Here is a 15,956-nt window from a genome sequence, read left to right as displayed (position 1 = left end):
TGGACAGCTTTCCCAGGAGAATTGAAGCCGTTATAGCTGCAAATGGAGTGCCAACTTAATATTGAACTCTACAGAGTAAGGCTTGGATACCATTAAAGTTCATGTGTGTGTAGACAGGCTGCCCACACATTTGGTAATATAGTGTATTTGCCATATATGGTACAGAAGGATTACAGCACCACTGTTTTAGTGTATTCATTGCAGAATCTTCATCATAATCATCTAAATAAGTGATAAAAAGTGATAAAATCAAACAACTGGATACCATCATCATTATGTAGGCCTGGGCATGTGCAACTTTTCAGAAGATGCCAGCAATGTCACAAGCTGTAAATGCTCCCTGACCCTGACCAGCAGTGAAGACCTGCTGCTGATGTCTATACTTAAATTTTACATTTTGATGGTAGGATGGCAGGGGAAGGGGGAGTTATGGATTTTTTATGTGAAGCCACAGTTACACTTTAATATATCTAATTTAATTGAAACATCTAGTAAAAATGATGAAAGTGTAAACAGACTTTGGTCATTTTTCTTTAATTTCAAACACTCTTCACGGTGCATTAAAGCTTTTGATTTCCCCAGCCTCACATTTATATGGAATGTAATGATTTTCTTTAGCTAGAACTATAATGCTGTTTTGTTTTTTTTTTTTTTTTTCAGTTTTTTTTTTTTTTTTTTACTTTTAACAGAGATTGACTGCATTCTCGAAGGGAAACGGGAGCTCAATATGACAGAAAGTGATTTGTAGTGAGTGGCAGCAGATTGACGCATCCAGGTCTGTCACTTTGTGCACAGATGTGATGATGCAGATGTAGAGACCTTCTCTAGACCTGAGTGACAAGTCTGGACACCCTCTAACATGCCAGTCCAATGATTATGTCTTGAATGCCACTGACTGCTCTGTTTTTAAGGGGATCTCTAGTTAAATATAGAGTTTTTAAGCACTTTCAGCAGCTGTTTTAATCACTTACCAAATATTCAGCTTCTTTATCTTTAATCCTTGCCTATTTCCAGTCAGTGGCATAGTGTGGGCAGGGCCACAGGGGTGGCTGTCCTCAGCACAAAATTTTTACAGATGCAAAATTTCAAAAGAACGAAGCCACATAGCGGGAGATGGATCACAGTTCAGCACCAACCACCGAGTGGACAGCTCCCAGCAGGGAGAGCTACATGTTCCGTGTAGAGAAGATCTGTGCCTGATGTGTCACTCAGGGTGTACAATGCATATGGGCACACTGGTACACAGGGGCACCACTAATGGCCTAGCTGGCAGAGGGACCTCTCCCCAGGGTGTGCACATCTTTGAATAGATGAGACAGGAGAATAATGGCATTGCTGGAACATGGCAGCATGGTAGGCTGGTTCCATTGCACAGAGCACAGCTGGCACCTGTGTACCAGTAGGCATGCTGTGTAGGGTGAAGACAGGTGTTTGGCTGAGCCGACAGAGCAGTCAAGAAGATGAGCATGAGGACGTGGTGGTTGTGTATGTAAAAAAGTGCGCAGGATGTGAAATCAGATAAAGCTGCAACCTTAGAACCAAATGGGGATAAATATGTGTATAAAAAAGCAGGTGTGCTAAACTGATGGGTTTTGACCAACCAAGTTGAAGTTGACCAAAATACCAATAAAGTGAACAAATGGTCACACAACTCTAGTGTGTGTGATAGTTATTCTCAAGTTGCTGTATCAACACTGTAAACAAAATCACACTCAAGTGAAGATAAAATAAAAGTGCATAAAGTCCAAAGTAATAATCTCAATTGGGTTGTGAAAACGTCCAAGTGAAATAACCACTGCTCCTATACAGTGCAGTGGAAGTAAAGGTGAGAAGCAAAGGTGAAGGTGCATAAAAGTCCGAAACAATATTCCCAGTGGAATGTGGAGAAATCCAGATAAGAAAAATCCACTTTAGCTGTCAGGTGCAGATAATCCCACCACCGTGTTAAGGACTGGCCCCTTACCAGAAAGCAGAATATTCAAGGGCGTATGTAACAACTCCAGACCTGAAATAGGTGCCCAGGGGAGGATGTGAATCACTCAAATGGGAGGATAAGCCTCTTACCAGACAATGGGTATTATAGAGCTGGATCTTATATCCCCTAGATGGTGCCTGTCCTCTCTCCTGGGTGTCCTCACTCTGGGCGATATCTCTCTGGTCTACCTCTATCTCTACTTGCTCTGCCACCTAAAGTCTGGCATTAAAATGCTGCCATAAATTGAGGCCCAGGTGTTGTAAGTCTCTGCTCTAATTCGCTTCAAAGGTGTTCTACCGGATTGAGGTCAGGACTCTGTTCAGGCCACTCAAGTTCCTCCACCCCAAATTCGCTCATGTCTTTATGGACCTTGCTTTCTTCACTGGTGCGCAGTCATGTGGAAACAGCAGGAGGCCATCCCTAAACTGTTCCCACGAGGTTGGGAGCATGAAATTATCCAAAATGTCTTGGTATGCTGACGCATTAAGAGTTCCCTTCACTAGAACTAAAGGGCCAAGCCCAACCCCTGAAGAACAGCCCCACACCATAATTCCTCCTCCACCAAATGATTTGGACCAGTGCACAAAGCAAGGTCCATAAAGTCATTGATGAGTAAGTTTGGAGTGGAGGAACTTGACTGGCCTGCACAGAGTCCTGACATCAACCCGACAGAACACCTTTGGGATGAATTGAAGTGGAGACTGTGAGTCAAGCCTTCTCATCAAACATCAGTGCCTAACCTCACAAATGTGCTTCTGGAAGAATGGTCAAACATTCCCTTAGACACACTCCTAAACCTTGTGGACACCCTTCCCAGAAGAGTTGAAGTTGTTATAGCTACAAAGGGTGGGCCAACTCAATATTGAACCCTATTGGCTAAGACTGGGATGCCATTAAAGATCATGTGCATGTAAAGGCAGGTGTCCCAATACTTTTGGTAATATAGTGTATGTAGACTTATTACTGGTTCCACTTAAGGCCTCATGTACTTGCCTGTATAAGACTTACGCAGTATCTTACCAGCAGCAAGGTCCTGGATAAAAAGTTGTCCAAACTGCATCTGAACTGTACGGACTGCCACCGCCCCAATTACATTTTTAGCCCTGATTGAGTAAGTCATATCAGTCAATGAAGCCCAAGGTTATTTTGGTTGTGCTCCACTGCTGCATCAATTATTCACTTAGGACTGACATGTTTAGCAGGCCATATATGGTGCAAATTTTTTTCCTGCAACCACGGGTGATGGTAGGGACGGCTTCCCGGTGGGGGAAGAAGACAATGATTATCGCTAGCAGCTATAGCAGCCACTAGCAATAATCGCAGGAAAATTCAGAAGGCCGGTTGTACCCAAGTTCAGGAAACTCCTATGGCCGGCCTAAACAGTTTTCAATCAGCATCCACTCATTACACACTATTGTTTACATGATATTGGCACTAGGCAGTTGCTGCAGGGCCTAAAACACTTAATGCACAGAGATGGGATTGATTCAAAGAAGCTGTAATATCAATTCATGCAATGAAAAGTGCTTGATGAATGGTGGAGGTGGACCTTTCCTTCATATGCCTATCCTCCATGCATAGATTGCTTTTCATTACAGGAAAACATAGTAGAGCTTCTATGAATGAATCAAGTTTGATGAGTGCCTAGGCAGGTCTAGTTTCTCATATAAGCCCCCAGAGCACCAGAAGATCACAGCTTTGAGGAACTGAAGATTTCAATAAACAGAGCAGCCACAAACAGGAGGCAAATTTTCATTGTAGGTAATGTCCCTTGTGCTGATTAATAATAAAAAAAAAAAGAGATATCACTAAATTTTAAGCTTATATGGACACGTGAATATGATAGCCAGGAAGTTGGACCATTCTAATTTCTATGAGAGTAGAGAGCTACTAACAGTATATACACAGGTTGGTAAAAAGGGTCATGTTAAGCTTTGTATATTAAACTAAAATTAAATAGTTACATAGTTAGTCAGGTTGAAAAAAGACACAAGTCCATCTGCCTCAACCAATAAAAAACAGAAAAGGTAAAGAAAACCCAACCATGCAATCCCATATACACAATCCTATACCCGTAGTTGATCCAGAGGAAGGCAAAAAACCCAAGCACAGCATGATCCAATTAGCTACAACAGGGGAAAAATATTCCTTCCTGATCCCTGGAGAGGCAATCAGATATTCCCTGGATCAACTTTACCTATAAATATTAGTATGAAAGAAGAAAATGGTCGCACACCACCACGGAATCCAATGAAGTGCTTGTTCACTTAGTACTGAACAAGCACGTAGCAGTCGTGTGAAACTGCCCTGTTTGGTACTGGCCTACCCTGCTGTACCTTGTACCACTTATGTGAATAAAGAACTTTTCTTCATTGGATTCCGTGGTGGTGTGTGACCGTTTTCTTCTTTCATGCTTCTCCTAGTGGCAAGCCGAGGTTCGGCACCCACTTTGAATCGTGGACTTTGACTAGCCTGAGCGGTGTTATCTCTCTTCATTGTAAATATTAGTACCCAGTTATATTATGTACACCTAGGAAAGAATCCAGGCCTTTTTAAAAGAAATCTAGCGAGCTGGCCAGAACCACCTCTAGAGGGAGTCTATTCCACATTTTCACAGCTCTTACGGTGAAGAAACCTTTCCGTATTTGGAGACGAAATCTGTTTTCCTCTAGACATAAAGAGTGCCCCCTTGTCCTCTGTGTTGACCTTAAAGTGAATAACTCAACACCAAGTTCACTATATGGACCCCTTATGTATTTATACGTGTTGATTATCCCCCCTTAATCTCATCTTCTCAAGAGAGAATAAATTCAGTTCCTATAATCTTTCCTCATAGCTGAGCTCCTCCATGCCTCTTATCAGTTTGGTTGCCCTTCTCTGCACTTTCTCCAGTTCCAGGATATCCTTCTTGAGAACTGGTGCCCAAAACTGAACTGCATATTCCAGATGAGGTCTTACTAATGATTTGTACAGGGGCAAAATTATCTCTCTCTCTGGAGTCCATGCCTCTGTTAATACAAGAAAGGACTTTACTTGCTTTGGAAACCGCAGCTTGGCATTGCATGGTTTTATTAGGCTTATGATCTACCAGAACACCCAGATCCTTCTCCGCTATGGATTCCCCCAGTTCTACTTCCCCCTAGTATGTATGATGCATGCATATTCTAAGCCCCCAAGTGCATAACTTTACATTTATCAACATTAAACCTCATTTGCCACATAGTTGCCCAATGAAACCGTGTATTGAGGTCGGCTTGTAAGGTATTATTTATAATTCTTTGGCATCCTACAGGTAACAAGGAAGAATCACAAGAAATACAGTTCAAAACACTGACCTTCTTTTTGTCCATGTGGTCCAGATTCTATGACAGTCTGCGCACAAAACACTTTGCGGGTCTGTATTCCACCTCCGCACTGAACCTGCTCCTCTACTAAGGGAACGTTGTCCTGATTAGTAAGCAGGGACACCTGGCAGTCCGTCCACTCAGAGGTCTTCCAGGAAAACCTTATAAAAAAAAAAAACACTGGATGTAAAACCCACCGCCCAAAAGAAAGGGACACCTAGCACATAGTTTATTGACAATAAATGAACCCTTACCATGTCCCCCTTTGAGGATCAAGAGAAACTAATACTCAAAAAATTATTGGTTCATCACTTGCATTTTTCACTATTGCTTTTTATTCTTACTGACCATTCAAAATAACAAATGCAATCAATTTGAGGTTGGAAGAACATTTTGGTAAAGAAAATTAATTTTGGTAGTTAAATAATAAAACGTTACATACAAGTGCAAACAATTAGAGGACGGAAGAACATTTTGGTAAAGAAAATCAATTTTTATAGGTAAAGTATAACTAAAGGTAAAACTTTTTTTTTAGTTTTGGTTAGAGTGGAGAGGAATTAGAACCTGGTCAGTTTGTATTGCTTTCATTTGCCCCCTTTAGTGAGATTAAGAGCCGGTTCACATTAACGCGACTTGTCAGGCGACTTGTCAGCCTGACAAGTCGCGCTCCCTCGCGGTCCATTGACCGCTACAGGACCCGTTCTAATTGGAGCGACACAAGTTGCTCTGACTTAGAAAAAGGGTCCTGTACTATTTCGGGGCGACCTCGGAGCGACTTGCATAGACTTCCATTATGTGAAGTCCCTGCAAGTCGCTCCGAAGTCGTGGTGCATGGCAATGCACAAGTCGCCCCCGAAGTCGTGGTGCAATGTAATGCACAAGTCGCCCCCGAAGTAGTAAGGAGTCGTGTCGCCTCAGTGTGAACCGACTCTCATCCTCTCTTTTTGTCCTGTTTATCATTATATTTGAAAGTGAAAGTAAAAGGAAATCTCAAATTTGGGGTTTTACCCAGAAAAGTAACAGAGGGGAAATCATTCAATGGGGACACTAGTTCTGGTGACCTGGGAGTCCCCAGGGAATTCCCTTAATTTGCAGAGATTTCCTCGCACTTCCTGTTTGGCTATGGGACAGGAAGTGAAGGGAAATCTTCACAATGGGACACAGATGGCGAAAAAAAAAAAAAAAATCTGACAGGGGTTAAAACCCTTCCTTAATCTGTCCAAAATGGAAAAAAAAAAAATGTGCCCATCGTTCTACTTTAAATAATAAAGCTTTACAAACTGGTGCAATCAATTAGAGGTTGGAAGAAAAATTTGGTAAAGTAAACATTTTTCATAGTTAAATATTAAATATTAATAGGACCAAAACAATAGGGACAACTGAGGGAGAAAGAAAAACAGAAGCATTGGTTCTAAAGGAGGGCCAGTCCCTGCAAACTAAATTACAATAATATGATACAGGCGTGCATCTTAGTTGTTTTAGACTCCATTCACACCAGCGCGACTTGTCAGGCGACTTGTCAGCTTGACAAGTCGCGCTCCCTCGCGGTCCATTGACTGCTACAGGACCCGTTCTAATAGGAGCGACACAAGTCGCTCCGACTTAGAAAAAGGGTCCTGTACTATTTCGGGGCGACCTCGGAGAGACTTGCATAGACTTCCATTATGTGAAGTCCTTGCAAGTCGCTCCGAAGTCGTGGTGCATGGGAATGCACAAGTCGCCCCCGAAGTAGTACAGAGTCATGCCGCCCCAGTGTGAACCGGCTCTTAAGATAACCTAGATTGTCTTGTGTGAGTATTTTAAAATATTACATTGTACTGAAAGTTCCAAGCTGCCCCTGCTTTAAACCCTAGGCTTCCGAGGTTTGTCCTCAGTTTGCCCTTGCCCTTGCTTTTCAAAACAAAATTAAACCTTAGAGCCAAATACGTGCTTTTTCTACATTTTAAAGATGTACAGATTATTTTTCATCATTACCTTGAAAAAATATTCATATCCCTCAAAATTTTCCACATTTTGTCATGTTACAACCAAAAACGTAAATGTATTTTTTGGGAATTTTATGTAATAGACCAAAACTAAGTGGCGCATAATTGTGAAGTGGAAGGAAAATGATAAATGGTTTTAAAAAGTTTTTACAAATAAATGTGAAAAGTGCGGTGTGCATTTGTAATCACCCCCCTGATTTAATACTTTGTAGAACCACCTTTCCTTGCAATTACAGCTACAAGTTTTTTTGGGGATGTCTCTACCAGCTTTGTACATCTAGAGAGGGACATTTTTTCAGATTTTTCTATGCAAAATAGTTCAAGCTCTGTCAGATTGGATGGAGAGCGTCTGTGAACAGCAATTTTCAAGTCTTTCCACAGATTCTCAATTGGATTTAGGTCTGGACTTTGACTGGGCCATTCTAACACATGAATATGCTTTGATCTAAACCATTCCATTGTAGCTCTGGCTGTATGTTTAGGGTCGTTGTTCTGCTGGAAGGATGAACCTCCGCTTCAGTCTCAAGTCTTTTGCAAGACTCTAACATGTTTTCTTCTAAGATTGCCCTGTATTTGGCTCCATCAATCTTTTCATCAACTCTGACCAGCTTCCCTGTCCCTGCTGAAGAAAACATTCCCACAACATGATGCTGCCACCACCATGTTTCACGGTGTGGATGGTGTGTTCAGGGTGATGTGCAATGTTAGTTTTCCGCCACACAATGCGTTTTGCTTTTAGGCCAAAAAGTTAAATTTTGGTCTCATCTGACCAGAGCACCTTCTTCCACATGTTTGCTGTGTCCCCACATGGCTTCTCGCAAACTGCAAGCTGGACTTTTTATGACTTTCTTTTAACAATGGCTTTTTTCTTGCCACTCTTCCATAAATGCCAGATTTGTGGAGGGAATTTATGGATTTGAGGAGTGCATGACTAATAGTTGTCCTGTGGACAGATTCTCCCACCTGAGTTGTGGATCTCTGCAGCTCCTCCAGAAGTACCATGGGCCCCTTGGCTGCTTCTATGATTAATGTTCTCCTTGCCCAGCCTATCAGTTTAGGTGGACAGCCATGTCCTGGTAGGTTTGCAGTTGTGCCATACTCTTTCCATTTTCGGATGATGGAATGAACAGTGCTCTGTGAGATGTTCAAAGCTTGGGATGTTTATTTATAACCTAACCCTGCTTTAAACTTCTCCACAACTTTATCCCTGACCGGTCTAATGTGTTCCTTGGCCTTCATCATGCTATTTGTTCACTGGGGTTCTCTAAACAAACCTCTGAGGGCTTCACAGAACAGCTGTATTTATACTGAGATTATCTTACAGACAGGTGGACTCTATTTATTAATTAGGTGACTTCTGAAGGCTATTGGTTCCACTAGATTTTAGTTAGGGATATCAGAGTAAGGCCCCTTTCACACGGGCGATCCGATTCGATTCGATCCACCTGTCAGTTTCTCAGCCGGACCTGATCGGATGCTCCATGCGTCCCTATAGGGCAGCTGGTCTCAGCGGAGACATCTCCGCTGAGACCCGCTGCTATCCGATCCTGTCCGTGAAATCCGGACGGATTGAAACCCTATTTTCCATCCGTCTGGAGGATTGGATTGGATGGGATAGGATGAGAATGGACAGCCGGTCCGTTCTTATCCGATCTCCCCATAGAGGACAGCGGGGATCTGACAGCTCCGTCTCAGCACACAGTGCGGAGATGGAGCTGTCATCCACCTGCTCAGCAGGGATCGGCGGATCGATCCCCCACTGAGCAGAACAGACTCCGTCGGGCAGTGCGCTCATGTGAAAGGGGCCTTAAGGAGGCTGAATACAAATGCACGCCATGCTTTTCAGATATTTATTTGTAAAAAAAATTGAAAACCACTTATCATTTTCCGTTCACTTCACAATTATGTGCCACTTTATGTTGGTCTAATCACATACCATCCCAATAAAATACATTTACGTTTTTGGTTGAACATTTTAAGGGATATGAATAATTTTTCAAGGCTGCATGTACAGGGCAACAATGACACCATGAATCTACATGATCAATGCACATCGTTTTTGGTGTGACTTTCAGATTTTGGTACACTCTTCTATATTTTTCAATTCTTAAATACGTAAACCTTACATTGTATGCAAACCAAAGATGTTTTTCATACAGTAATAAAGAGTTAAAACCCAAGTCAGTTTACTTTTTGCTATCTGTGTCCCCTTCCTGTCCTGGAGGCATACAAGGAAGTGAGAAGAAATCTCTCCATTCCTCAATAGTGAGGGAAGATCCCCTCTTAAGCCTAGTACACACGCAATGATTATCGGCCGACCGATCGTCCGTCTTTTGTCCAGAGTTGTGATTTGTTGGTTGGAATGTGCCTAGACTGCACACAAATTTTCTCGCCCGACAAAATTCTAGTTCAGAAGTGATGTCATGTGTTGGTTTGCTTTCTTTGTGTTCTTTCATCTCTGAGCATGCCTAGTCTTGCTCATTAGATTTTTCCCTGTCAAAATCTGTACTGACTGCACGAAAATCGTCCGTGTTTTAACAGCGGACAAAAATTTTATAGCCTGCACACCAGATTTTTTTTGGCCCGAAAAGTCGGAGTCGGTTGTCGGAGCATCATACTAACAAGCCGAAAATTGGCAGATCGGTCGTCGGACGAAAATTCCCTGCTGATTTTCGACACGTGTGTACGAGGCTTTAGACAGTTTTTACCAGAACAGGTTTCCTCACTGGAAGATGTACTCTGATGTCTTACTTTCTGTCTCTGTGACAATGTTCATCTAAACAAAAAAATAACTTAAATTCCCCCAATGGTGACACAGACAGCAATAAAAACCCAACATAGGGTCTAACACTTCCCTACTTTATCCAAAACAAAATAAATGGCTATACATGCGCTTTAGCAACTGTCAAGATGAGATATCAGTCACCCGGGGAGTGCATTGTTTTTAGTGAGTGAGCTGATACCAAAGGGTTAATTCACTAAAGACAAATAGGCTGTGCACTTTCATTGGTGAAGTTTCCTTTTGCAAAGAATACCCAATCATATGCAAGGAAAATAAAGAAGCAGCATTTGAGCTTGCACATGATTGGATGATGGAAATCAGCAGAGCTTCACCTCAATTATTAAGTCCTGGGGCAAATTCCCTTTGCAAAGTGCAACTTCCCTTGCAAAGTTCACAGCATATTTGCCTTTGGTACATCAACTCTACAGGCATGCATTGTAAGAAGGAGCAGTAAAGGGCAACCATTGCGTCGCACTGCAGGATGCTCAGCCAGCGTAAAGCTTATCCCTTGTACATATGTTGTTACAAATACCATACATGGAAGATGTTTAGGAACACAAAGTGAAATATATGAATTATGTACATCTGGCTGATCTACATTTGTTTTTATTACAACCACAGTAGGACTAAAGTCTCACATATATTTTTATAATCTGAGCTGTTTAATTGTTTGCAAAGTGGTTCTTCACACTACCTAATATCCACAACGTTTTTTACACCTCTCCGTTCTTGCTGAGCCAGTAACAGCTCTCAAGTGAAGTCTCGAGTTGATAATAGCTCTCCAGTAAAGACTACAGGTCACGCTCCTCATTCTCCAAGTTTCTATTGATCCAACCAGGGGAGAGCCACTTCATGAACAAAGCTACCTGCAGGACTCCCAGGAGAGCACAAACCCCCAGTTTTTGTGTAAGAAAACCTTTATAGTTACAGTATGTATTTAGTCAGCTTGAAAATAGACATGTCCATTACTTCTACAAAAAATAAATAAAAAGTAGATAAAATAAAAAAAACACCTTTCATCATTGGAGTTGACCCAGAGGAAGTCAAATAACCCTTAATAAAGTGTGGTCCAATTTGTAGGGCCTGATTTGCCCCTAGACCACCAGAATCAATGGCTTTATCATTTATAAACTTTGCAATGTGTTGTACCAGAATCAGAATTTTAGTATCATTGTACACAACCCTTGAAATAAAATGTATACATTTTATCATTAAAAAATTCCAGGTATAAACATTTTATACATATATAAACTGGAGCAGCTTGGACCACTGTAGCCATATACATACCATTCTTGAGCAAAGGATGGATCCCTTGAAGTTGCACATCAGGGCAGACCCACTGGCAGGGGCAGACTGGCAGCTTTCGGCCCAGGGGGCAAGTACAAACCAGAGGCCCATGGTGCAGCGAGTTGGCCCCCCTCCCACTCTCCCTCTTCCCCACCTCTTCTTGATCCTCATTTCAGGCTGAAGCTCCACTCCAGGTACTCTCACTCACTGGCCGAATCTGGGTTCCCGACCTGGCCAGCAGAGTGCAGTTGGGAGGAGCTGGGACAGCTCGGTCGGGGCTGCCTGGGGGAGGAGAGTCTCCAGTGGGGCATGGAACCGGCCTCTGCTCAGACACAGTTTATACCATCTATGTTCATGCTGGGGGGGAGGCCTGCACTCTGTCCTTGTCTTCATCCCACACTCAGTAGGTCAGTGGTGGGGACTTTTTACTTCTCTTCACCAGGAATCCTTTAGGCATGTCTGGCAGACATCAGAGCGGCCCAGTCCTCCCCTGCCCACTGGTATTGGAATAAATGGAAATCTCAGCCTGGGCTCCTGCCAAGCCACGGCCCCCAATGTGTTTCACCCCACCCCTTGGAGCCTAATACACATACCATTTCAGCGGGATTCTTCTGGAACCTGAAAATCACTGTAGTAGTCACCTCTACTTCAGGGATCATGTGATGAATGGCTGGCCTATGGCTGGCCTATTGCATTGTGAACCCAGGAGGTCAACCACTTAGCATGGGAACCATTTAGAGAATGCTTTGCAAAGCATTCTCTGATTGGATGAGGTAGAACAAAGGGATGATGATATCATGTAGGTGAATGTGCATGCTCGGCACTGATACCAGTGCCAAGCGGCCTATTTAAGCTGGACTGTGACATATACAGTTTGTTGAGTGCTCTTCAGCTAGTACCTGATTTATGTGTGACCTGACTTTTGCCTTCCTGTGTACAACCTGACTTGTCTTTAACCTGCCCTTGGATTCCTGTCTGCCCGTTGTCACCTTGGTCTGTGTTTGTATTCTGCTTCCTGATTCAGTACCTTGCTGCCCAGCTGGGAACTGACCTTGACTACAATAATTGCTCTGCCTTTTGTTCCTGTACCTCTCTGTCTGCTGTTGATGACCTTAACCTGTATCTTGACATTGTCCCTTGCCTTCTGATTCTGCACTTCTTTGCCCAGCTGTTGACCACGTATTGCTTGTGTCATGTCTCCACTCCTGTCCTCTGATCAGATGCCATCACGTTCCTGCCTCTGATCTTTATCCAGAGGTCCAGAATTATCTGTGTTGTGCCTCGCATCCAACAGTTGCCACTGCCCGTAACATCAGCCACTCTGTGTCCTTACATCTTCTTGTCACCACTACCAGGGGCGTTGGACAAAAAGTGCCAGAGAAGTCCCAACTTCAGCTCAATCTCCACAAGGCACTAATCTACAACTATAATGTTTTATTTTTGGGAAATCTTGGGAATTAAAACAAAAACAATTAAACAAAAAGTATGGGCCCCACTGCAAGGAGTAAATGCTTGTTTAGTTTAGGGGTGCTGGGATAAGCTGTAATACTTACCTTACTCCTGGTTCCAATAAGCTCCCTCTATCCGTACAATGAGTCCAACGCTGCTATCTCTCCAAGGCTCTCTCAGCCAAAGCTACTTGCTTTTCTCCTTCATAAGGGTTAATTGACTGCATTGTACATGATGACACAAATGTACCATCCATAGCCTGGAGTTTTAGGCAATAGATAACAACACTGTAGCCTTCTAGATGAAGGGATAGGGTAAATATTACACGATATCCCCTCACTGAGTGGCGGAACTACCAGGGTCGCAAAGGTCGCACTTGCGACCAGGCCCTGGCATTCTGCCACCATGGGGGAGTCAGTTGTGGGACCATAAGGCTCAGTTCACACTGCTGCAAACCCAAAGTCATGAGACCTTTGTGATTAAACCATTTCTGGCCTGCATGGTTTTCCCCCTTAATGAACAGACCATTTCTTTACGATATGGCACTGCATTACTTTAACTGACAATTGCGCGATCGTGCGACGCTGTGCCCAAATAAAATTGATGTCCTTTTTTTTCCCACAAATAGAGCACTTAGGAGCTGAAAAATAAATGCAAACTACTCACTAGGGGGAGAACCTCTGCGGGAATCAAGGATAGAGAAAGATCTGGGGTTCCTAGTAGAAGACTAAGCAATAGCATGCAATGTCAGGCTGCAGCTGCCAAAGCCGGCAGACTATTAGCATGCATAAAAAAGGGAATTTGCTCCAGAGATAAAACGATAATTCTACCACTTTATAAAACTGGTTAGGCCACATCTGGAGTTTTCCATCCAGATCACCAGTCCTCAGGAAGGATGTGCTGGAGCTGGAGAGAGTATAAAGAAGGGCAACTAAATTAATAAGGGGATTGGAGGACCTCAAGTACAAGGAACGACTTGAAGCACTACATTTATTCTCACTGCAGAAGAGACGCTTGAGAGGGGACATGATAGTAATTTACAAATACCTCAATGGTTATTTCAGCGTAGGAAAAAAGCTATTCAGTCTCAGGGAGTGTAAGAGGACACGGGCCCACACAATGAGATTGGAGGAGAAGCAGTTTAACCTTAAGCTGCATAGGGGGTTTTTCACTGGCAGGGTGGTAAGAATGTGGTGGTAAAACCCTTTCACAATTGGTGGTGTTAGTGGGGAGTATTGATATTTTTAAAAGACTCTTGGACGTGCATCTTAAAAAACACAACATACAGGGATATGGAAAATGATTATCAACACTGACACACACACCTACATAGGTTGAACTGGATAGACTATTGTCTTTATTCAACCTTACCTACAATGTAACAAAATAATACTTGCTTCTGTATTCTCTAACAGCGGTGGCACTGGGAGGTGGGTAAGGGGTGGAACCAAGAGATGGTGCTCAGAGGTGGGTAGGGGGCAGAGACAAGGGGTGACTTAAAGCGGAGTTCCGGGCACAAAAAAGATTTTTTTTTTTTGTGCCCCTCCGCTAGGTATGCCGCACCTGAAAAGGAATTGGATAGTTATTTTTTTTTTTTTTGTTTACTCACCTTTTTATTGACGATCGTAAATACTCACCTATGACAGCTTCCTCCTCCAGCGCCGCGGCTCACCCCGTCACTTCCTGCCTCGCGATGATTCCTGGGAGCTAAACGTCATAGCTCCCAGGAATCAATGCGCCGCACCGGCCCCACTCGTCATTTCCGGGCGACGCCGCATTCCCCTGCTAAACAGCTTCTGGGCATGCCCAGAAGCTGTTTAGGAATGCGGCGCCGCGCCGGAAGTGACGAGAGGGGCTGGTGCAGTGCATTCTGGGACACGAAGACGCGGAAGAAGACAGAGAAGAGGACCGCGCCGGCTTCAGCTGCCCACAACCGAGATGGAAACGCTGTGGAAGAAAATTTCTAAGTAAGTATTTCTTCTAAAAGGTAAGTGCGAACCGGGACAGATCAGAGGCTAGCCATTGTGGAATGTGCTAGCCCTGACTGTCCCGGGGGTATGTTCAACAAAAAAACGTTTCTCTGCCCGGAACTCCGCTTTAAAAGGGGGAGTTCCTGCACCTATTTTGTGAGATAAAAAAGCCCTGATTAACCACTTGCCGACCGGTCGCGTTGACCGTACTGCGGCAAAGTGGCTCGATTCCGTCGCTGGACTCCTCCCCCTGTAGGCGGCGCTCGCTTTCAGTCACAGCGGGAGTCGGGCCAGGGGAGGAGCGGCGGCGATCGCCGCTGCTCTTCCCCGGTCGTCTGGGAATTCAGTTTGGAGATCCGCCCGCTTGTGTAAACAGAGCGGGCGGATCTCCTAAGTGACAAGGAGTGACAGATTGCAGTGTTCAGCATAGTTGAACATGCGATCTGTCCCTGTGTCACTCAGTCACCTCCCCCCACACATGTCAGTAAGCCCCAGTCATACATTAACCCCTCCCTCTCCAATAAAATTAACCCCTTCCCTGCCAGTGTCATTTTTACAGTAACAGTGCATATTTATAGCACTGATTACTATAGAAATGTCACTGGTACCCCCAAAAGTGTCAAAAATGTCAGTCAAGGGTCCGATCTGTCCGCTGCAATGTCACAGTCCTGCAAAAAAAATCGCAGATCGCCGCCATTACGCGTTAAAAAAAACCCACCAAAAATGACATAAATCTTTCCCTTAGTTAGTAATCGCAATAACTTTTTCGCAAACCAATCAAAATACGCTTATTGTGATTTTTTTTTACCAAACATAGGTAGCAGAAAACAAATTGGCCAAAAATTTAAAAAAATGTAGATTTTTACATTTTTTTGGGGGGGAATTTCATATAAAAAAATGTTAAAAATATTGTTATTTTTTCAAAATAAACGCTATTTTTTTGTTTATAGCGCAAAAAGTAAAAATCGCACAGGTGATCAAATACCACCAAAAGAAAGCGCTGTTTGTGGGAAAAAAAGGACGTAAATTTCGTTTGGGTACGGCGTCGCACGACCGCGCAATTGTCTGTTAAAGTCGCACAGCGCCAAATCGCAAAAAGTGGCCTGGACGTAGGACAGCAAAATCCCAGCAGTGCAGGGCTACCCACTGTAAGGGTAGCTTCTG

The 15,956-nt window shown here is 43.4% G+C and overlaps 1 protein-coding gene across 2 annotated transcripts in view; it reads right to left on the bottom strand.

Annotated features, from left to right (window-relative positions):
• THSD7B (thrombospondin type 1 domain containing 7B) overlaps positions 1 to 15,956 on the bottom strand; it is a 925,167-nt gene that overhangs the window by 572,324 nt on the left and 336,887 nt on the right. For both annotated transcript variants that reach the window (XM_082260936.1, XM_082260935.1), the window contains exon 6: positions 5,311 to 5,480. In XM_082260936.1, the coding sequence (XP_082117062.1) occupies positions 5,311 to 5,480 (170 nt within the window). The remainder of the gene's footprint in view (positions 1 to 5,310; positions 5,481 to 15,956) is intronic.

The sequence above is a fragment of the Pelophylax lessonae genome (genome assembly GCF_965119305.1).
Source record: "Pelophylax lessonae genome assembly, chromosome: 6".
NCBI lineage: Eukaryota > Metazoa > Chordata > Amphibia > Anura > Ranidae > Pelophylax > Pelophylax lessonae.
This window is presented reverse-complemented; position numbering and strand designations above follow the sequence as displayed.